Source organism: Solenopsis invicta, chromosome 9, assembly GCF_016802725.1.
Source record: "Solenopsis invicta isolate M01_SB chromosome 9, UNIL_Sinv_3.0, whole genome shotgun sequence".
Classification (NCBI taxonomy): domain Eukaryota; kingdom Metazoa; phylum Arthropoda; class Insecta; order Hymenoptera; family Formicidae; genus Solenopsis; species Solenopsis invicta.
The window spans coordinates 3869055-3894927 of NC_052672.1; the positions used below are offsets into that span (position 1 = coordinate 3869055).

Sequence of the window (25873 nt, forward strand, 5' to 3'; positions counted from 1 at the left end):
ATATGTATTAATAGATTATATGTGTATATAACATATTTTAATGTTTTTAATATTCTCAGCGTATATATATATATATATATATACGTATATATATATATATATATACGTATATATGTATATATATATATATATATGTATGTATGTATGTATGTATGTATGTATGTTTATATATAGACAATAAAATTCCTGTAAACTTCTAATGAAATGTATCTTATTTTCTACACATATATTCAATATTATTTAAAATACATAATATTAATATTATTACAGTCTAATATAATTATTAAATACAATTGTTCTTTATAGTTGAACTGAGCTGAATGACTGATTGTATTAGTTCAGCTCAGTTCAGCTATAAAGAACATTTGTATTTAATAATTATATTAGACTGTATAGCCTATATGTATAGACTGTATAGACTATATAGACTATATCTATAATATATATAGTATAAGTAGTTTGCGCCGCGTTGGTAGAAGGCACTGCGTTTTAATGTTTCAATACATCACATGAAGAGATTGGGGTCCCTGATGAATGCCACACAGCGGACGTCGCGGGCGATTGCATAGATATCCCAAATAGCACAAAATATTTATAAAACATTTACTAAATATTTATAATATTTATTTTAATATTTTATAAACATTTATCATAAACATTTAATAAATGTTTTTATGGCCGTAGATTGGACTGATCATATATATTTATCATAAACGTTTTAAAAATATTTATGATAAATATTATGGTAAATGTTTTGAACACGTTTATTAATTATTATGATAAATATTATGATAAATATTTTAAAAATGTTTATTAATTATTATGATAAATATTATGGTAAATATTTTGAGAATGTTTATTAATTATTATGATAAAGATTTGTAAAATTTGACTTTTTTTTATTAAATTTATATAAAATTTTTTAGTATTAAAAATCGCATCAGCAAACAATATTTTTTAAATATTTATTGTTGTGTATTTTAAATATTTAAAAGAACATTGCTGATTGGGAATAGTAGAATCCAATTAAAAATTATGAATTAATTTTAATTTTATTTATTGTTTAATAATTACAATATTAATATACATAGACCATTCTTATTATTTTCGGTTAGACGTTAGCGAGGAAAGGTATTCAAAGGTTTCTTCCACATGTTCTGGGACTTAATTCGTGCGTAGATATTAATAAAAACGCCGCCGGCAGACAAAGTTCAGGCGCCACAACTCTCTTAAATTTATTTTTTTGAGGAATATATATACCCGGCATACACCGCTTATTTAATGTACTAAACCTCCTCAAGGATTACTAATGGATTATACTCAATTTACTTAAAGGTCTCAAGGGCTTTCAGATCTATTCTATAGACATAGACACACCTCGGCATGGCTCGCTCAACGTGGCTCAACAGGAACAGGAAGTAACTGCTCAGTCGCCGGTCGCCGGTCGGCCACAGACACAGATATCTATACTAAACTAGATCGCTAACCTGTGGCATTAGCATATGACAGTATTGAGGCAGGAAGGATATCCGGTTTCAGCCATGTTACCTACAACAAAATGGCCGCTCCAATGCCGCTCTAATGCCGCTCTTGCTTGTCAATGGCACGATATCGAAAAAACACACTCGATAATCGCAATTAATATGCTCAACGGTGCTCAGCGGTTAACCGGTTTAGTTGTCAAACCTGTCAAACACATACGCACTAACCCAATCTACGCGTAGACGCCATTTTCTTGTTGGGTAAGATGGCCGAATTCGGATATCCTGCCGGACACAGCTATTCAGCCGAAGATAGCGATCTAGTTGTTAGATATCTGTGGCCACAGATCGTTCACGTGACGCTGTTGGTATGTTCTTTTCAGTTTTACTTCAAATGCAGTTGAAAAGAACAGACCAGGAACTTCGATAGTAGCCTAGCTTACATCGAGCACTTGATACGCATACTATAACTCGTAACTTTCTATTAAATTCTTTCTATTAAATCTTACTTTCGACGATGCGTGTATACATGATACATATATTTAATAATCTCGATTCATATTGTACCAGTTTAGTATACTATTTTTTAAATTCATTGCTAAAATTAAGATAATTTAATAGAAAATTACTATAATAGTACGCGTATCAAGTGCTTGGTGTAAACTAGGACAGTAAAGAGGAACCGATAGTACATACATACATCGAAACAGTATAAAAAGGAATAAGAAAAGCTACGCAACGATACCACTAATTATTTTATTTGTATTTATCATAAATATTTACATAAATATTTTTGTAAATATTTATTCTTTATTTATCATAAATATTTTGGAAAATATTTAATAAATATTTTAACAATATTTTAGATAAAGATTTTTATAATCTTTTCCGTCATATATAAAATATTTATAAAATATTTCTATAATATTTATAAAAAATATTTATGATAAACGTTTATTAATATTTATCATACATATTGTGTGCTATCTGGGATAGGATCTTTAGACTGAGCCATCAAGGAGTGGGGATAAGCACGGTAGAAAAAGACGGACTGTGTCTGTGCCGTGGAGACTCCCAGACATGGTATGCTTTGTACGCATGCGCGAAGGGAGAGAGACATACACCCAAGGACTTTGATTCTGTCCATGGGAAAATTTTCCAAACTGAGAAGTCACCACTTTCTACATACTCGCAGTTCATGATTAATGAAACCACTAGAGTTTATTGGTCGTTACGTTAATCATGAACTGTAAGTATGTAGAAAGATAGCGACTTCTCAGTTTGAAAAATTTCCCCAAGGACAGAATCAAAGTCCTTGGGTGTACGGCATAGACACAGTCCGTCTTTTCTACCCGAACTTACCTCCACTCCTCAAAAACCCAGGGATCGCTCAGTCTAGAGATCCTATGTCTATGGGCCATTGACACAATCTCCTCCTGCGTTCAACGCGCGGGAATTATAGCGTTTTTCATTGGGAAATCTAGTGCGCACTGAGTGTGCACTCACCGCTGGCAATTGGACGTTTCGGTTCGCGCGATGACGGTGCCAACGGAAACGCCCAAATATCTGCAGCAAGTGCACATTTAGTGCGCACTAGTTTTCCCAATGAAAAACGCTATTACTGAAATATACTATTGAAACGCGCACGGGCGCCAAATGGCGATCCGACAAAGAGGGTTTTTAAAAGGGATCCTTGTCTCTTTTTAATACAATCTGATCAAAAGCTTCATCGTACAGTCAGAATCTCAACTCCTGTTCACTACGAGTGCACAGTCAGTTTAAAGAAGGATAAAGATACCTCTTAGGACGGTCTTTCTCAGATCACAGTCTAACACAGGATTCTATGGCCGTGCGCATTCCAATTGTATATTTTAATGGCAGAAATAGCACGAGTGGAGACAGCAATACAATACAATACAGCGAAATAGGAACAGTGATATAAAGCGAAAAAATTTTTTTACTTTAGTTAAATTAAAAATTTTTTTATAAATGTTAGAAATTTTAAAATTAATATTGAATAATATATATTTTTTGTAATTTAAAATAGCGCTAATGGCAATTTTTTGCCGATGACAAATATTTGATTCGCCATTTCTAATTTCAAAAATCTAACTTTGGATTCAGATTCAGTGACCTCAAAAACCTCAGAATTAAAATCATTACGCAGTTTTTAAACTTCAAAAACATTTCTTTTATTTTCGGCACAAAATGTTCTTGATTATACAAAGATTAACTCGGTAAAAGAAAAACGTACGAGGTTAAAAAAAATCTATTTTAAAGGTAAAATTTAACACGTTAAGATGGCATAAATAGAAGCAGAAAAAAATTTACTTTGCTAGCAAAAAAATCACAAATATGTCAAAAACGTCATTTTTGACACCTTTAACCTTACTTTTCTCAAAAACCTGACGCGATGAAGCAATTTCCCAAGTAGAACATATACGTCTCAAAAACGTTTTATAAACGTTTTGTTGAAACGTTTTATTACCGATTTTTAGAAACGTTTCTTATGCGTTAAAATGTCCACTCAGTTAAATGTTAACTAAAACGTTTCTTTTCCAATAAAATAACATTTAAGAAACCATTATAGAACTTTTTTTACAGATAAAAAATTTTTGAAATTTCTACTTTTTCATTTCTAATTAATTTTCAAAAACAGTTTTCTTAATGTTAAATAAAATAGAAATGTTATTTAAAGTAAACAAAATCGGGAATCTTTCTCAAAAATTTTTTTGAATTTTTAAGCGGCCACCCATCCAAGTCGTAACCTCACCTAATGTTGCTTGATCTATAAGACTGCTACGAACTGATGCCTGGTGATGACCTATGAACACTTTGTGTTAACACATGTATACCGAGGCAATATATGTTATTGAAAAGATAAAATATAATTAAAGCATGTTATTTATATAAACATATATAAAATTATACTCTTTTACGATTACGACTTGAATGAGTGACCGCTTGAAAATTTCCGGAAAAAATTCTTGAGAAACATTCTCGATTTTTTTGCTTCAAAAAATATTTCTATTTTATTTAATGTTAAGAAAATTGTTTTTTACAGTATTACTTTTTTCAGTATTTACAAAAAAAACGTTAAAAATACGTTTCTTAAACTATGGTTTTAAAAACGTTTTTGTTTAAACGTTTTTTAATGGTTCTTTACGGTTATGAAACCATGGATACGTTTTAAAAATGTATTTGAAACCATTATGTGCTACGTGAGTTGCTTGTCGGATTCGTGTTCAGTGCGCAAAAATACATCAGAAATGATAAAATTCATTCAAACAACAAAATCACAGAGGCCAGTGTTATAAATAAATTATTTTCTAAATTATAAAATTGTTTTCCTAAATTTTCCAAAACTATTCCCAAACTTTTTCACTAAAAAAAAATTGGAAAGTTAAATTTATTTGCTATATAAAGGTTATAACAACATGTAAGAAAACGCCCCTTCATCTCATGCGCACCGTCACTCGAATCCGCTCCAACCGTCCGACATCGCAAACCACGTGCGCGATCACGCACGCCGGCCGTGGCGTTCGGTAACGTCCCTTACTCCGGGCCAGCCGACCGAGCGCGCGGATTAGTGCGTTCAACTACGCGCTCGGATATATAATCCGGCAGTGGGAACACCGAAGTCAGATCTTCTCGGACCACCGACCTGTTCCAGTCGAGAATATTCGACACGCTACCAACTCCCTCGAAGACGAGCATATTCGCCTCCTTCCGTACTCTCGAAGAGAATCCTCGTCGTCCTGAACAGCCGAGAACTCTCAGCTAATTCGTATCCACTTCCTCGGCGAGCATTCTCCCCGCAGCCAATCGCGACAAGCATTTTCGTCGAACCTGCAGGCCAGGTATCCCTGACCAATCAGCGCCGTCCTGGAGCACACTCGTGGAACACTACATCCTCGACGCCGACCCGGCAAATTGTAAACCGAAATACTGTCAGGGCATCTGCGCCCTGACAGTACAATTGCCTCATTTACACGAAGCTGCTCGGACGAACCGCGGAACCGCTAACTGTCGCACCGGCCAATCTACGCACACCGCACCGACAACGCGTTCCGCAACTCCCTGACTTTCACCGGACGTCATGTCCACTTAACTCTGCGAAAACGCGGATACAGATATATTTCTGTTTTGTTTAATTAATTTTGAGTCAATTACACACTGCCCAGCAAAAAAAAACGATATACTAAAAATTTAGGAAAAATTTACCAAACTTCAAACGCTTGTAAAACAGGAAATATTTATGATACAGGGATGTTTCTAAAACAAAATGAAAGCTTGAAGTTTGTACTTTGAGAAACTTTTAATGCCGATTAAGTGGCATGCGACGGGTCACGATAGCGCACATCCCGATAGCACACAAACCACTCACAATGGCAGATGCCTAAAGATTTTCCGTAGGTTGGGTTAGATAAGTCAAGATGATTGGTTGGTGGGCTATCGGGATGTGCGCTATCGGAACCCTCCCAGTGGCATGATTACTTTGTTAATGGCCGATGACAACAAAAATTTGCAAAATTGAAAAATAAAACGTGAAATTTTTAGAGTTGTGTGGAGTGAAGCAGTTGACGTAATTCAATGAGATAAAAAGCGCATAAAAATTCAAAATTTTTCCTTTAAAACGCTTTTGCGGATATTAATACGGTAATTTTTCGAGAAGTTATACCAATCTGTAGAAAAATTGATTTTTACAAGATAATAATAAATTATGAATTGCAATGCCGTCATTATTAATGCAAATCATTACAATTCTGTCTAAAACATGTTATTGATTTGAAAACATATCCGTGTGTGTTTGTGTGCGTGCGTGTGCGTGCGTGTGTTTGGGAGAGAATGTATTTTTTGTCAATTCCACAGTATTTAGAGACTCCGAACCGACACACACACACGCACGCACGCACGCACACACACACACACACACATGGACACACACGCCCGCGCGCACACATGCCTGCGTGTGCATGCACACGCAGTCATCCACGGATATTTATACGTACCGATATACATACAGGGTGATTCAGAATAACCCGTTGTCTTTCAAGGGATGTATCCTGGTCGAATTCTAAGACGATTTTTCCTTTGCCAAAAATTTTTCGGACGCTTAGATTTTGAAATATCAGCCGATTAAGTTAGCGTATCACGGGTCGAATACAGATGGTATGCAAGGGCGGCGCACTCACACGCGCGGGTGTGTCGTGAGGTGCCTGCTGCGCTCAGCTGATACAACACACAAATCTTTCTCCCCTCTCACTCTCTCTCTCTTTCTCTCGCTCTCTCTCTCTCTCTCTCTCTCTCTCTCTCTCTCTCTCTCTCTCCCTCTCTCTCTGTCACATCACAATGTTTTAACTTAAAAATGTAATTAATTTTCTTCTTAATCTTAATAATTTTAATAAGAAAAGTGCCAGGAAATTCTTTGTACAGTCGAAGGATCGAACAAAAAATTGCACGAAATCTACAAAAATATTTACATCTCAAGTTTTTAGAAACAGTAGTACTTTTTTTGTCACAGAAAGAGAGAGGGGGGGGGAGAGAAAAAGAGGGAGAGAGAAAGAAAGAGAGAGAGAGCGCGCGCGCGCGCGCGAGTGCTTGCATAAACAAGTTTGGACATGTATTTACTTAGGTATTATTCTGTACAGCAATCAATTAGTTGTCTCCACGATGAGACATGCCAAAGTTTCCTTGATCCTCTCGTAAATTATCACTTTAGTATCATAATACACAATTCATTTACTTGATCGATAAAACTTGAGTAACTAATTAACGATCACTTCGAGTAACGATCACTTCGAGTAACGATCACTGCAAATAAGTATTAGTCATTTGGCGTGCGAAAATATGTAGTTCGATAAAACTCGTATTTACGCGCGACGAACAGACAACACGTGTTTACTCGACAACAGGAAAGAGCCGACTGATTTTATGGGTTACGTTATGATCGAATATGAATGCGTGATTGGTTGAACAGAAGTTAGAACACGACAATTTAAAAGTAAAGTAGTGATTAATATTGTTTTTAATAATAAAATTTATTGAAAAATATTTTTCTATTTATTTTATTAAAATTATTTTTTTATATCAAGAGATTCTACACTGAGAAAAAAAGTTATTGAATTTTAATAAATATTTGTTTGAATACTTGCAATGACATAATTTATTAAATGTAATTAAATACTTCTTTAATACAAGAATCACTAATGTAATTTAACGATCATTTTTTTACTGAATAAATATTTATTTAAATTTAATAAATTGTGTCATTGCAAGTATTCAAATAAATTTTTTTCTCAGTGTAATAATTTGTTAAAACCAAAAGATAGTTTCTCGAAATAAATTATTTGGTTGCCCTGAAAAGGGCAGATTAATTCTCTTCGAAGAGTTTTCTTTATAACAAGTGCTCAAAGTGACCACCGTCCACCGTGATGCAGGCTCTCATGCATCTTAACAGATTTTCTTGCGTCCTTTCCAAAACATCTTCTTCAATATTCCAAATTGCATCATGGAGTTTGTTGTTTAACTCTTCTACGTTTTCAGGAAGCTTCCTGTAAATGATTTCTTTGCAATGTCCCCATAAAAAGAAATCTAATGGATTAGAATCCGGATATCTAGCGAGCCAGCGTATTGGTCCATAACGACCCATCCATCTGTCAGGAAATTGTTCGTTTAAAAAATTTGTGACCACTCGGGCATTATGTGGTCCGGCACCATCTTGCTGGAATGTTATTTTGTTTCTGTCTGCTAATGGCACATCTTCCAAAAAATCGGGAAGATTTTCCGATAAAAATTTGACGTACGATGCGCCATTTAAGATGTCCGGAAGAATTACCGGACCCAATATCGTGGTGCCGAAGATTCCGGTCCAAACATTACATTTCCATCTAACTTGAAAATTCCTGAGTTGAGTAACGTGAGGATTTTCGTTATTCCACGCGTGCATGTTGTGACAATTGAAAATTCCATCTCGAGTGAACAGTGACTCATCGCTGAATATCACTCGAGAAGGAAATTCCGTATCATCCTCTACTCTCATCAGGAAATTTTTGCAAAATGCTCTTCTTCAAGGATAGTTCTCCTCTTGCAAATCTTGCACGCTAGTATAGTGATAAGCGTAAAGTTTTTTGTCTTTTAATATTCGCTGAACTGTGGAGTAAGACAATCCGTGTTTGCGAGCAATAACCCGAATGCTAGTTTCAGGTTGCTGTCCGACATCACGAAGAACTATCTCCACATTTCGCAAATTTCTTGCATTGCGATTTCTGCCACAATCTTTCTTCTGTGGTAACACGCTATCGGTTTCGTGAAACCGTTGAGCTGTTGCAAGTATAACGCTGCCCGAGGGATGTTTTGGCCTATCCGGATATAATTCTTCATATCTTCTTGAAGCCACGTAAAGTAGCCCCTGACATTCTCCAAGAACCATCATCATGTCGTAGTATTCTGCGACGGTGTATCCTGCCATATCGTCTTTTTAGCGATCTTCTTAACGCTCCTAATCTTGTATTAAAGAAATATTTAATTACATTTAATAAATTATGTCATTGCAAGTATTCAAACAAATATTTATTAAAATTCAATAACTTTTTTTCTCAGTGTAGAATCTCTTGATATAAAAAAATAATTTTAATAAAATAAATAGAAAAATATTTTTCAATAAATTTTATTATTAAAAACAATATTAATCACTACTTTACTTTTAAATTGTCGCGTTCTAACTTCTGTTCAACCAATCACGCATTCATATTCGATCATAACGTAACCCATGATGTAAGAAGAAAGGTGAAACAAGTAACCAGATGCGCAGTAGACCATACTCTAGACCAATCAGAACTGGGTCCAAATTTTGAGATTCAATCCGTTTGTTTTCTGTTCCTGAACTCTCTAAATAAGTGTACACTTAAAATGAAATAGATAGATGTTTCAAAGTTAGCGAAAGCAAGAAGGAACGTTCCAGTGCAGTCTAGTGCAGGAATAGAAAACAAGCCTAATATGGCTACGGCTCCGGTACTGGGACGTATTTATACTTGCATTTATACGTGAATCGGAGATAATCGGTGAATCGAAGAAATTCAAAGCTACTTAAAAAAAGAAGAATGTGAAGGTAAGGTTGAGACTTTGTACATTAATAAAAATTGTGATAATTGTTATTTCAAATTTTGTAAACTTGAATTAGAAGAAATTTGGAAAGTTATAAGAATGAGCTTATGTGTATGGCTAAATTGTTGTATTTCATGTTTATAACAACAGTGTTTATTGCAACAGTGATTTTTGTTAAAGATAATAAATTTCAAGTATTTTTACATTTTTATATTTATTTTTTTTAACAGCATCTACATTTTAAGTATGTGTGACTACATATGATTGTTTCGTATTTAAATTGCGCGGATATATTTGGACCCAAATTTCATTGGCTCATCACATCGAGCCACGCCTCTTACCGTGCATCGAGCCGCCGACGATGCGCGTTGTTTCACCTTGTTTTTTACATCATGACGTAACCCATAAAATCAGTCGGCTCTTTCCTCTTGTCGAGTAAACACGTGTTGTCTGTTCGTCGCGCGTAAACACGAGTTTTATCGAGCTACATATTTTTGCACGCCGAATGACTAATACTTATTTGCAGTGATCGTTACTCGAAGTGATCGTTAATTAGTTACTCAAGTTTTATCGATCAAGTAAATGAATTGTGTATTATGATACTAAAGTGATAATTTACGAGAGGATCAAGAAAACTTTGGTCTGTCTCATCGTGGAGACAACTAATTGATTGCTGTACAGAATAATACGTAAGTAAATACATATCCAAACTCGTTTATGCAAGCACGCTTTCTCTCTCTCTCTCTCTCTCTTTCTCTCTCCCTTTCCCTCTTTTTCTCTCCTCCCCTCCCCCTCTCTCTTTCTGTGACAAAAAAAGTACTAATGTTTCTAAAAACTTGAGATGTAAATACTTTTGTAGATTTCGTGCAATTCTTTGTTCGATTCTTCGACTGTACAAAGAATTTCCTGGCACTTCTCTTATTAAAATCATTAAAATTAAAAAAAAATTAATTACATTTTTAAGTTAAAGCATTGTGATGTGACAGAGAAAGAGAGAGAGAGAGTGAGAGGGAAGAAAGACTTATGTGTTGTATCAGCTGAGCGCAGCAGGCACCTCACGACACACCCGCGCGTAACGGTGAATGCGCCGCCCCTGCGTACCATCTGTATTCCCGTGATACGCTAATTTAATCGGCTGATATTTCAAAATCTAAGCGTCCGACAAATTTTTGGCAAAGGAAAAATCGTCTTAGAATTCGACCAGGAATACATCCCTTGAAAGACAACGGGTTATTCTGAATCACCCTGTATATGAGCAAGCATACAAGTTCATAACTAGTGTAGATGTACACATGAGCCGATGTTATGAAAGAGACCTTCAAATATTTTTAATTCCGAAACTAAACATAAAAATGTTTTAAAAATTGAAGTTTTTTATTAGGAATGCAAGTACTACAACATATAAAAATTCAAACAAATTGACCGAACACCGTTTTTTTCATATTTATAAATCGTGCGTGATTCTTTAATAAAACTGTCGCGTTGTGGAAACAATAAGTTGATTGCCGTATGGGAAGGTGCATGAGTAAACGTGATCAAACATGTTCGAATCCCCCTCCCCCTGTTTTTCTCTCCTATCTTCCTTTCTTGTGAGTTTTAAATGTGATACTTTTAATTTGAAAATGGGACGGAATCCGATAGCGCACGGTGCGACAGCCCACGTCCGATAGCACACGTCAAATTTAAAATAATTCCCGATAACTCAGGGTGCCGTCACATGGGGCGTAACTTGCGTAGCGTAATTTGCGTATTCTAGTAACTTACTAAAATATGTTACGCCATTTAAAAGCCTTCTTTCACATGAAGCGTATTTCGCCGATTTTTTAAGAAATGCGTATCTAATGCAACCAATTGCTGATTCGGGTTTCTCTTGTACAATGTGTTGCATTGATGCCTGGGGTACCGATTTTAAGAACTACGTTTCTTTCTTAGTTATTTTTACGTTTATGACCAAATGCAGGCGTCAACGATCACCGCAGCATTCAATCATGAACATAAAAATAATCAAGAAAGAAACGTGGTCCCTAAAATTGGTACCCCAAGCATCAATGCAACGCACTGTACTCTCTAACAGAAATGCTAAACAAATTTACGATTGGTTTTTGTAATTTACGCGTCTCGGAAAGTACGCCTCATGTGGAACTGATACTCTGCACACTAGTATGTGTGAATCATTTATGTGCGAATCTAACCTGTGCGGGCATATATTCCTGTTCCTTGTAATTTTCAAAAATTTATATATTTAAAACAATATAAATATATGTTAGGCATTTAAGAAAAAGGAAGCATTTTACATGCAAGAAATTCAAGCAACACGGACATATCTATTAATGTACAACTATAACCTTAAAATTTTGTATCAACATATCGCAAGAAGGTTGGATATGACAGAATGTTATTACAGAATAGCTATTATAAATAATAAATTTGATACTGAAAACTGTTTCTTAATTTACCCTGATTTCATTACGCATCTTTCAATTTTGTTCTGCTTATTTAAGTAATACATGTGTTACCAATACATGTATTACTATATGTACACAGCGTTTCTTACGCAGGAAATTGGATTCGACGTAACAATAATAACGTAAAAAGCGTAAAGTAACTAGGCAGAAACTGATGTTCCAGTAAAACGATATCATTGGTCGGCGCAAGTTACGCTTACGCAAGTTACGCCCCATGTGACGGCACCCTTACGTCTCTTTAGCACACGTCCCAATAACGCACGAAGTAGAATGCGCAGCTGCCCGATCACACACGTCTCTATAGTCCACGTCTCTTTAGCGAACGTCTAGATAGCCCATGTCTCTATAGCGTACGTCTCGATAGCCCACGTCTCTATAGCGCACGTCTCGATAGCCCACGTCTTTATAGCGCACGTTTCGATAGTCCACGTCTCGATAGCGCACGTCTCGATAGCCCACGTCACTTTAGCGCACATCTCGATAGTCCACAAAGTAAAACGCGCACCTGCCCGATAACGCACGTTCCAAAATAGGTTTAATTACGCGCATTCGGCCTAATTAGCTTTAGTTCATGTCCATATTCATGTACAGTTAGGAGCTAAAAGGTTGTAACACTTCTTTTTGATGGTTTTAGGAATGTAGACTCGATTAATTAAATCAAGGAACATAACCTTACACCTGTCAAACTGCATATGAATGATTACCCAGGGAGAATTGATAGGTCGAATCGACGTCAAATTGACGTCATTTTGACGGTTGAAATGAGATCAAATTTCACGTCGACATTGATGTTAAAATGTTCAAATTTTGATGCCATTTCGATGTCAATATCAACGTGTATAAAACATTTAAATGATATTAACATCCTTTCGGTACTATAACTCAACAAGAAATGACCTATATCGAATCATATTAAAATGATTGCGATGTCAAATTGATGTCAATTTGACATTGATTCCATTATCATTTCCCAGAAATCGTTTAATGGACTGGAAGGATGGAAAAAATCATGCCAAAAGTTAAAACATTTGATTAAAAAATACAATATGTAGAAAATGTGCGATTAAAACCAATTTTAAAAAAAGTAATTCAAATCGATCGGGATTTCTGAACCGAAAATATGGTATTAAGATCGATTAAAAATAAGATCGAAACCCAGATAGATTTATTAAAACAAAATACATTAATGTAAACGTAATAAATATTTAATTTACAAAAAAAGTATTTCTTGTATTCTTTTTGTTAAAAAGGATTAAAAAGAGATTAAATTTAAATTAAACCTTTAATTCATGTACAAGATTAAATAACAATACAAATTGTTATTTACATATAAAAATGTAAAATTTTATGTTGAACAGTATTGCACACACACGTCACGTATAAAAAGAACGAGAGCGAGTATTCGTCTCAAAGTTACAATAAGCAGCTTCTAAGTTTCACTGAAGTATGAGCTGGGGAGTCGGCCGCGGTGGCGCCTAGATATAAAACCTGTGGCCGCATTCGACTTACGAGAAGATCCACCGCGACGTGGCCGCCTACCGGTGACGCCAGCACTCACTTATTAAATCTATCATTTCAATCCGAAATTACAGGATTTCATAAATTATGATTAAATCGAATTTTAATGTGATGTGAGACGCTGACAATTCTTGTGTGCCATTTTTAAATAAAGAGATATTTTGATAACAACACTATAAATCACATTAACAAATTTGTAAAATTGTCCGAAGGCTATGCTTTTTTTGGCAGTTAATAAACAACTGTCAAGAAAAAAAAAGTTTTCCACCAATTTATTGTACAAATTAGTTAAAATGATTTACAATGTTATTTTATCAAAATATCTTTTTATTTAAAAATAGCACGCAAGAATTCTCATCGTCTTAGCGTATAATTTCTCGCTATTAATGTCAGTATTCCTAAATGTAGTTGCTGTGAGTGTTTAGAATTCTTAATGCAACTGATTTTAAATTTTAAAAAATTTTTATATTATGCATTACACTTAAACAATTTATAAAATTAGAAAAATAAAATCTAATAATAATTATAAAAATAAAATGTAATATATAATATATATCTATAGATTTTGAAAAATTAATATAGATAATGTAGATGTTGACGTATAAGTGTCAAATAGATTACATTACATTCTTATTTAAAACAATGCAAATAATACTTTTAAACATTAACTTTTAATTTAACTTAATTTAATTTCCTAATGCAATTTTTAATTACTTTATTTTTCATTCAATTTTTAAATTATATTAAATTTACAAATTTTTATCGGTATTACTATATAGCTCAACGAGAAATAACCTATTAAATTAATATCGAAATGATTTCGACATCAAATTGATGTCAATTTGATGTCAATTTGACATCGATTTCATTATCATTTTATTATAGTTTCTGCAACACCCCTTTTTTTCTATGCACTCAATAATGGAAAGCTAAACATTTAAATAATTTAAAGCATGTTACTATGTAAATAAGTTTTTCTATACATACAATTAAATATAATAATAATAATTTAATTTTCTGTTTTATACATAATTAAATTTTAAATTTTAATTACCGGTAAAAAATTTTTATGTAAAAGATATATGTAATTATACATAAAATATGGTCATATATGTTTTCTTATTGTTTGGTTATTTAGAATAATTTTAAAAATTTAATTTTAAAAAATTACATTTTTATTTAAAACAATACAAATAATACTTTTAAAAATTAACTTTTAATTTAATTTAATTTAATCTTTTTTAATGCAAATTTTAATTAATTTATTTTTTATTTAATTTAAAAATTTTTTTAAACTTAAATTTTTTTATCGGTATTATTTAACTAAACTTATCAAAGATTGTAAATGTTGTTGATGTTTGATTGACGTCGAAAATCGACGTCAAATTGTTGGAAAACATCGACGTCAAATTGACGTCGAAGTCTCAACTTGGAAACGTTTTAGACGCCATCAACGTCAAATTGACGTCGATTTGACCTATCCCAGTAAACACAATTATAAAACAGTTATATTACCTTAATGAAACAGAAAGTAACAGCAATATAACGTGTGCGTTACATGTAACTTATATGTTAGTTTTAATTTCCCACTCATACGAAATTGCAGTTATATAACATCCATATAACGTGTTACTAAAACGTTATATTAATTGAACCAAACATTTATATAACAATTTTATAAATTTATTTTAATGTAATATAAATGTAGTATAAGTTATTACTTTGTTATATAATTATTATATGATAATAAGGTAACTGTTGTATTTGAATTTACTAATGCCTTATTTCAGCTTACAACACATTGTTAAAAATATACACAACAATACAAAACAGCTTATAACACATTGTTAAAAATACACACAAAAATACAAAACATTGTTTCATGTAATATGTTGTTGTACCCGTTCGGCCAAGCTTGAGAAGCTGGCCGAAGGAAGTTTTATCGATGAGACAAAAGAAGCGCGGCCGGCGTTTGTGTGTTGTTGTTCTGGACGCGTAGCTGTCAAGCGACATTTGGATAATTCCGCTTCCAGTAAATTGTATATAATTACTTAATTAAAGTCAGTGTTCTTTTGTACAAAAGAGAGAGTGTAGTTATTTCGTGCTGTGTGCTCGCGCGAGTGTTTTTGTGTGCTCGTTTCGACAAGTGTAACAATATATTAGACATAGAAAAAAAATAATTATATTTATTAAATCAGAATAGAATAATATAAAAGTAATAAATGTTTAATTTACAAAAAAATATCTCTTGTGTCCTTTTTCTTTTTTGTTAAAAAAGATTTAATTTGAATTATAATTTTAATTTATGTTTAAGATTAAATAACAATACAGGCTGCGGTCCATTTAGTACTTCTGAACGCTCTGAATGCTACGCTCTAAACGCTATGCTATGATCGGTCCACTAGTGTTACCAATATTACAATCACTACACAAGTGGACCAGTTTGTAGTAGTTGTAGCACTTGAATCAACTAGCCGCGGTTTATCCAAATTTAATAATGGAATCAGTTTCAATTTTAGTAAATGTTTATAATACATTCAACGATATAATATCTTATATATATATACAGGGTGTCAGGTAACGATCGCCCGTGGTTTCGTGGATTAATAGATCAAGTAAAACTGAGCAGAAAAGTCCTTTACCATTTTTTAATATTTGCCATAGTTAAAGCAGTAGCTGTTTTTCCCTCCTCACCGCACAGCGCCGCGCCTACAGCCGCGGCTGCCTACGTCTCGGCGACCGGCGGGCGGTCCTTGCGCGCGGTGATACGCGCTTATTCGCAGACTTTATTAATTTTTATTTCGTTAACTATGGCAAATATTAAAAAGTGGTAAAGGACTTTTCTGCTCAGTTTTACTTGATTTATCAATCCACGAAACCACGGGCGATCGTTACCTGACACCCTGTATATATATATATATATATATATATATATGATGATAAGGAAGAAGAAATAGAATTTTGCTTAATGAGTTATGAATCGAAGAAAACAAAGAACGCCTAAAATTGAAGGTTATGTAGAACGTATTATCCCATCTCTCACTGCTATTGAATTCAAGAGTCATTTCAGGTAAAGTCATAATTTAAATTTATTTTTTCTCGCGTAGCAGAAACAAAGAAAGTTAATGATAATAATTCCTTTTTATTGTCAATTGATATATCATGTTTAAACACGTATGAACACAAATACGGCCCCAAACAAACTATTGATGAAGCCAACAGCGGTTTGAGCGCAAATCGAAATGCGGCTCAAGTCGTAATTTCCCGCCAAATATTGAAACGCTCCCCAGCTAACCCATCTCCCGAGGTGAGGCAGTTAGAGCGAATCGAGAGCGAAAACGATGACGTATTGATGACGTAATAAGAGCTATTGGGATCGTTCCGAAGCGTCAAATGGACCAGCCATATTAATGCTACGAATGCTCTGTAGCGTTTGAAGCGCTAAGTGGACCGAAGCCACAAAATATTATTTACATGTAAAAATATAAAATTTTATGTGAAACAGCGTTCCATACACACGTCACATTAGAAAAAGAATCAGAACGAGTATTCGTCTCCAAATTACAACAAGCAACGATTTTCCTTAAAATCTCACTGAAGTGTGAGCTAGTGAGTTGACCGCGGTGGCGTCTAGATATAACACTTGTGGTTGCATTCGACTCACGAGAAGGTCTCCAGCGGCGCAGCCATCTAGCGGTGGTGCTAGCACTCACTTGTTTGCGTGGAGTCTTATAGACACGGTGGAACCGCCGCTAGCGACTGTGCACGCGCTCGCTTGTTTCGTCGTATGTTGTGACGGTTGGTGACCGAGCCGCAACATTTTATATATAAGTACATATAATTAATGAATATTGTAAAATACCTAATTAATGATGGAATATATATAATCATATTTTTTAATAGAATTTAAAAAAAAGTAAAGTCTAAAGAAAAATTTGTTGGAAATTTAATATTTTAATTAACTTGAAAAACCTTTTACTGTGGTGTATAATAGTTTAATCAATATTATTGAATAAATTATTTTACAAAATAATGTACCGAGCAGTAAATATTAAACAAAGTAAAAATGTATATTTTTTTCAAAAATTTCTAAATATACCTTAAAACATTTATTGCCCAGCGAATAATAAATGTGTATTGACAAAACTTTTTGTAAACATTTTCTTAAAAAAAATTTTTTATGATAAAAATTTTTAAAAATTAAAATCAATTTTTGTAATTCTGTAAAAATTATAAATGGCAATAAGACAAATACAAAGGTTTTTCTGTAATTTTTTAATAAAATCATTATTGATCAAGTTGTAAAGCGATAATTAAATTGATAGATTACATAGAAGAGCGTACATTAGTTTATATATACAGTTTAGGGATAAACTAGTAAAAGTAAATACCTAAGTAAAGTAAGTAAACTAATAACAAAATTAATTTTTTCTTAACTTTTACTTTCATTCCATGGAAGGGCAAAGACATTATTATTTTATTTGTAAGTTGATTTCTTCTATAGGATACCGCAATTACCAAGAATATTATAGATACTGAAAATATCGAATTAATCAAAGAGATAGTGACGTTGCATTAATAAGACATAATAGAAACGTCATTTGACATTACCTTGTTCTTTGAAATTAAATATTGCAACAATATATTGCAATGATATCACTGGAATATTTTAATGTTATTATCACTGTGTAATATCACAGTAATATTTCTATGATATTCCTGTGATATCTAGAATACTTCAATGTTATTATCACTGTGTAATATCACAGTAATATTTCTGTGATATTTCACAGTAATATGTAATATTTCTGTGATATTGCAATATTTCTGTGATATTACAGAAATATTACGTGCTATGTGGAAAATAATGAATTACTATTTTACTAATATTTGCTTACTATTTACGTAGTAATAATATCAGGTACAAACTGCATGTCAAAACAATTATGAATGCTAATTAATACTAAAACTAATTGTTATGAACCAACTGAAATAAATTATAGTTAAATTATAGTAATTTTAAAGCATTTTTTTCTTTCATGAATAAAAACGACACTATATTAACACTATAATAACAGTATACAATTCAGTGTTTTCCAACTTTTATGTCACTTTACAGATAAAAGATTTTTACATTTATATCACTGGAACGGATGCCGTTTCTCTAGTAAACATTTTTAACCTCATTTTCTACGCGATGTTGAAAACGATGTCAAATATGATCTAAATGTATAATCTGTGGGTAAATGATATCAAATAATCGATATTTATCTGTGATAACATTATATCACACACACTCATAAACACTTTATGATTATAATATTTCATTACCTGTTTTCTCTTATCAATGCACAAAATAGGCCGGAGAGGTATGCTGGGTTCGGAAATACACTGCACTGATACACACTGAGGTTGCGATCAACTGGACACTACAAATACTTCGAAGCATTTGATTAACCAATCAGAACAAAGAATTTTACAAATTGACCAACTAAAGGATGTTAATTTGACCGCACTCTGATACATACCGACTACCGAGTACCTTAATTAATTAATTAATTATAATGGCCTTAATTAATGGCGGGAAATATCGGCAGAGAGGAACCTCTCTGGTATCGGAACCGACTGAAAATGGCATTGCTATTAGATTAGGTTGGGTTAATAAAATTTGCGTATTTCAAATTATATAATTTAATATCAAAACGTATGTAATATAACCGTTATTATATAACATGCAATATTGTAATTATATTGCTGTTCGTCTATTATAACACAATAATAACAAGCATCATAATAGTTTCATAATCTAGTTATATTGCATGTATAAAGTAATATTATATAATTATAATATAAATAATATAAATAATATAAATAGAATGTAACATCTGTTATATTACATGTTACTCCTATATTATATAACATACATATTCTGTGTTTACTGGGATCATTTCTCCCTGGGTAAGAGTGAAATATTAGATGCAGCAATATAAATAAGCAATAAAAATTAGCTGTCTGATAATCACAGCATATTTATATTGCATTCATCTAATGTTAATGTATATTTCACGCTTATTCTCATGCAGTTTGACACATGTGAGGTTATGAGGTTATGTCTCATGATTGAATTAATGAAAATAATACTAAAACCACATAAAATGAATGTGAGAGTAACTGGAACTGCTTCAGGTTTTATAATCAGTTATATTCATGATGCACGTGTTTTAAAAATGCTGAAAGTGAAATATTATATATTTTACACATATGAATACAACGCAACAAATATTCCAATTATTATGCTTGAAGTGTATGTACATGAATATAGTCATGAAATAAAGTCAATTAGGCCAAATGCGCATAAAATTTGACTTAGGACGTATGTTATCGGGACGTGCGTTATCGGGAAGAAGCATTTTTTACTTCATGGGTTATTGGGACATGCACTAAAGAGACGTGAGCTATCGAGACATGCGCTATAGAGACGTGGGCTATTGAGACGTGCGCTATAAAGACGTGGGCTATCGAGACGTGCGCTAAAGAGACGTGGGCTATAGAGACATAGGCTATCGAAACGTGCGTTATCAAGCAGACATGCGTTTTTCTTTGTGGGTTATCGGGACGTGTGCTAAAAAAACGTGGGTTGTCGGGAATTATTTTAAATTTGACGTGTGCCATCGGGACGTGCGTTATTGAGCACGTGCGCATTTTACAACATGCGTTATTGGGCAAGTGTGCATTTTATTTTGTGCGTTATCGAGCAGCTGCGCATTTTACTTTGTGCATTATCGGGACGTGTGCTAAAAAGAGAAGTAGGTCATCAGAAATTACATTAAATTTGACGTGTGCTATCGGGACGTGGGCTATCGCACCGTGCGCTATCGGGATCCTTGCAAAATGATATTTAAGTAATCCCATTTACATTAAATTTTATTATTTGCGGGCGTATATTTATTGTAATACTGTTGCGCCCATGTAACCGTAAACTTGAAGATTTCACGATCATCCTGATATTTGACGGCCGGATGACAAATCGATATTTGATAAGTTAAATATAACATAATTAAAGTGAGAGAGAGAGAGAGAGAGAGAGAGAGAGAAAGTTTAAATGGGAATGTGTTGTCCGTGTACTGTTGTCAGTCATTTGAGCACAGCTGGCGCCTCACGGAAACACCCGCGAGTTGCGCTGCCCCTGTCTACCACTTGTATCCGACCTATCATATGCTAACTATTCCTTCTTATAACTCAAAAGCTAAGCTCCGGACAAATTTTTGCTAAAGAAAAAATCGTCTCAGAATTTGTTTTTGGATATGCCACTAACGGTACCAATATGTTATTCTGAATCATCCTGTATAAACTATAACATTAGTTTTAATTTGATATTGTTTTCTTCTGCATGTGTATTATAGAATTTATAGCACTATTTGTTATAAAGTATACATACTGCTGCTGATCTGCGTTTGGCTTCAGCTGCTAGCTCGGTCACAACTTCCAAATTTTTCATTTTGTCAGCTATTGATCGCATTTGACATACTGCAATTAAAGGATGAGCCATTGTACCGATGTAACGATGTCGCACCGGTTGAATGCTAAAATGCAATAACTTAGTTATTTTATACAAACATAATCAGGATAGAAAAATTACTTTATAGAATTAAAATTGTATTAGAAAAGTCTCTAAAAAAATAAATCAAAATAAGAATTCATGTCGATAGAGCCAACACAAGTTGTTCGTGTATGAGTTAATGTAATTAGCGAACAAACGTTACATAGCAAATTACAGACGTTTTGATCCTAGTTTTGGAACATCTTCAGTGCGCAGCTACAATCTTCTATTCCACATAAAAATCCAAAAACTAACGCATGTGTAAGCCATGTGTGTTATTTTGATCCGCGTTGTTGTATGACAGATTTATATTTTTTATTCACATGGTTAAACTGAATTGACTCAATTTAACAAGTAGACAATCGTAATTGTGATGTGAATGGAACAAACGTCTTATAATCCAAAACTAGGATCGAAATGCCTGTAACTTGCTTGGAATTATGTGGTGTAATAATATAATATATTTATGCGGATATTCCTTAAATATCCTAAAATGGTCTTGAAATGTGTATGTATATCCCAAAGATTGCGAATGGACATCTTTAAGATTCCTAATGGGATGTCCACAATGTCCATGAGCAAGAATGAGGCGCTCATTTTCTAGTCCACGGGACGTACAGTGGACGTCCAGGGACTATAACAGATAATCCCCAGGATATCCTGCTCGTCCCGACAGGTCGTCCTTAGCACGTCCCGTGGACGTCCCTGTGCTTTTAGGATAGTAGATTAGGTCAATTATGTTATCGTGTTATATCAACATGTTAACATCTAATTATAATATTCGGTGTACATATAAAATTAGTAAGTAATAAAAATTCAAAAATCTACAGATTTATAAAATTATTATACTGTTGTACCCTGTACAACTACGATAATTACACGTATAGCAACAGGAAATTAAGATCCTATTGCTATGCATACGCGTAGCGGACTCGAATTCCGCATACGCTAGAAATATCGAAAAACGCTGATGGTCTGTCGGGCTTCCGGCCCGCAACACCATCGCGCTGCGCCAGCTAATGCTGAGTCGCTTTCCGGTATTCGGATTTCGGCTAAGCGTAGGAGCTGCATGCCGCAAAGAACACGATTGGCCAAACCAAACGACGAATTTCCGCATAAATATTGCGACAAAATCGGAAAACGACGGAAGAGTTTGACAAATAGCTGTCCGGTGTGTTACTCGCCGTGCGTGACTTACACGTCGAGCCTGTAACACAATCCGGAGATAACAGCCGACCTATATATACCGGGCCGTCCGGGAAAAGCAAGCAAACGAGCGACATATATAATTATACTACAAGTGTAACGAGGGCAATACTGAAGAAAATACATTATCTTAACGTTGGAACAAGCAAGTGTTTTATCTTCGACCACCGAGCGGCTCTTCCTACGAGTCCTAACTCCTAAGGCGCCAAAAAGATCCCGATATACCTACCGATATACCTACGTGCCCAGAGCCATCACCGGGGCACAACAATATCGAATATTATAATCAGATGTCAACATGTTACGCGTTAATCATCAAAGCAAAAGTCGGAAGTTACCCTGCTAAAAATGTGCAATTAAAACAGATTAAAACGGAATACTTTTTAATCGGTTTTAAGCTGTTTTAATTGATTCAATCCACAAACAGATAAAAAAGTAATCGGTTTTAATTTTATACAAATCGTAATTGATTTTAATATCACTTTCGCGAATTATTTAAGTGTAATGCATAATATAACAATTTTTTTTAAATTTGAATTTAGTTGCATTAAGCCTCCTAAATACTCTCAGCGACCACGTTTAAAAATCCTGACGTTAGTAGTGAGAAATGATATGTTGAAACGTTGAGAATTCTTGCGTGCTATTTTTTAAATAAAAAACTATTTTGATAAAACATTGTAAATCAATTTAAATAATTTGTAAAAACTATTTTTTTCTTGACGGTTAACTGTCAAAAAAAGTTTAGCTTTCGGACAATTTTACAAATTTGTTAACGTGTGTTGTCATCAAAATATATCTTTATTCTAATAGCACAAGACGTTCTAGGGATGATCTTGTATTCGTCCTGAATGTCCCGGGACAACAATGGGACAGACATAGAACACTATACTAGGATAAAAATTTCAGGACTTCTCGAGGAATGTTAAATAAACTAAAGAAATTCTATATACAGCCTACGTTATACCCACTGAATGTAATTTTAAGTCGCTTACACAGCACACTGTATCCAAAGGACGTCCTCAGGACATCTAAGTCCTAAGCCAAGCCTAAGGACGTCCTTAGGTCTTTAAAGTCCTAAGTCGATTCCAAGGACGTCCTTGGGATGTCTAAGTCCTAAGCCAAGCCTAAGGACGTTCTTAGGTCATCCAAATCCTAAGTTGATCCTAAGGACGTCCCTTGACTGTCTCTCTATGTCATATGGCACAAACTAAGAAAGCTAAGAGAAAACAAAACAATTTACGGTTATAATACTTTTCCACATTCCTACATTATCAAATAACTAACCCCTTTAATGTTAAAACTTTTATTTAATAAAAATTTGAATATGAGCAAAGAAACCCTGATAGCCATGCATGTTTTGCAAAATCGGACAATTTAATGCTGAGCATGAATTTTCGACTAGTTGCTGTGTACTTGCTGAAAACGTAACGCATTAGAGTCCTATATAAAGAGAGAAGCGACATCGAAACCCCACCACAACCTTCAGTATCCAATTGAGTCCTCCACCGCCAATTTGGGACCACTCTAACGTCATCAAACACCATTCGTATCATTCTGCAAACAGCTGTGGTCACAATATGGCTGCTCGCTTAGCCAATCAAGTATCAATCAGATTACCAATCAGAGCTTTGGACATCAATGTCGCTTCTCTCTTTATATAGGACTCTATAACGCATAGTCCTACATATTCAACAACATAAGAGCAGATTTGAGACATTTTATGTCAGCAGATTCAAAGCAAACGGAGAGCAACTGTTGCTTATTCTGTTGCCAACAAAATGACTTCTATTCATGGAAAACATTTTGCTTTGTCAATCATTTTCAACAACATAAGAGCAACGTGACGATAATAAAAAAAATAATGATGCTGTGCTTTTGTCGTGTATTTGTTAAAAACATTAAATATATTAATTATTGTCTTGTAGCCAAATAAAATGTCGAAAATGATTTGTGTGTGTGCGCGCGTGTGCGTAATGTAATAAATAAACAGGAGTAAATTAATTATTTACTTGGCTATCAGATCGGATTGAAATGGATTTAACAAGTGAGTGCTCGCGTCACGGCTAGGCGGCCACACCGCGGGAAATTTTCTCGTGAGTCGAGTGCGGCCACAGGCGTTATATCTAGGTGTCACCGCGGTGGACACCAGCTCATACTTTAAGCTTTTAGGATTTGCTTGTTGTAAGTTCGAGACGAATACTCGCTCTCATTCTTTTCAAACGTGACGTGTGTATGGAACATTGGCCCACATAAAATTTTATATTTTTATATGTAAATAACAATTTGTATTGTTATTTAATCTTGTACATAAATTAAATGTTTAATTTAAATTTAATTCTTTTTAACGAAAAGGATACAAGAAATACTTTTTTGTAAACTAAACATTTATTACGTTTACATTAATGTATTCTGTTTTAATAAATCTATCTGGATTCCGATCTTATTTTCAATCGGTCTTAATACCGTATTTTTGGTGTAGAAATCTCGATCGATTCGGATTACTTTTTTTAATTGGTTTTATCGCACATTTTTGGTAGGGTGGTAACAATTCAGCAGAAAAAAGAATTAACTTATTTTTTATATATTTGAAGAAAAGAATTAAATTATTTTTTATATATTTGAAAAAAAAGTACAAAACATATATTTAACCGTTTTCGACATGTTGAATTTTTGCTGAAATTTATGACTCAGCACATGTTGTTGGTAACTTGCTCTTATGTTGCTCTTTATGTATAGCGATAAACCGTTGACAGCAAATACGCAACATATTGGCAGCAAAACGTGCTGAATTCATATGACGTCAAACCAAAGGCAAATGAGACACACACCTTGTTCTAAATTTGCTGAAAACTAATGCCCTTTGTTTTCGGTAACATTACAGCAACTACACAGACAGGTGGCTATCAGGGATGTTTCAATGAAATCATTCTGCAATGTTCCTGCAATCTCTTTGTGCTGTATGGGACTTTATTAAAAAATTATGCTATTGCAATTATGATATTGCAATGTTTCCGGAATATTACTGGCATATGCCATGCGATGTTGCAGGCATATTGTTAATTTATATTTCTGCAATGTCTCAGTAATATTGCATTGCAGTCTGCAACATTGCAACGTTGCTGGAATTTTCTGTGCTGTATGGGTAGATAACAAATAGAACAATTTATAAAATTTTCAAGGCATTGTCAATGTTAGACGTTACCGCCAGTACATCCTTAAATAATTAAAGAAAAATTTAATGTAGAAGATTAACAGAATTTTAAACTTTATTATTCTGTACTGTTTATTTTACACATACACTGTACATGTTTTAATGTGTACGATCTTTGAAACCAAGATGCCCCCCCCCCCTACCGCGACGTGCCACGCCCCTGTAGGTTATGTACCGTCTCTCTATTCCTAAAGGGCCTCGCACATGAAATGCATAACAAAGCATAAGCGTAACACAAGGCCTCTGGACCAATGGGAATCTTATGTAAATCAATATGGCGACTTTA

At 33.9% G+C, this 25873-nt stretch overlaps 1 protein-coding gene across 5 annotated transcripts in view; it reads right to left on the reverse strand.

Moving 5' to 3' along the window:
• LOC105204318 (deaminated glutathione amidase) overlaps window positions 1–25873 on the reverse strand; it is a 42507-nt gene that overhangs the window by 16017 nt on the left and 617 nt on the right. For 4 of the 5 annotated variants that reach the window (XM_039453904.1, XM_026141128.2, XM_026141130.2 and 1 more), the window contains exon 2: window positions 21009–21153. In XM_039453904.1, the coding sequence (XP_039309838.1) occupies window positions 21009–21153 (145 nt within the window). Of the gene's footprint in view, window positions 1–21008; window positions 21154–23368; window positions 23593–25873 lie in introns of all 5 variants that reach the window. The other variant, XM_039453905.1, reaches the window with a different exon arrangement.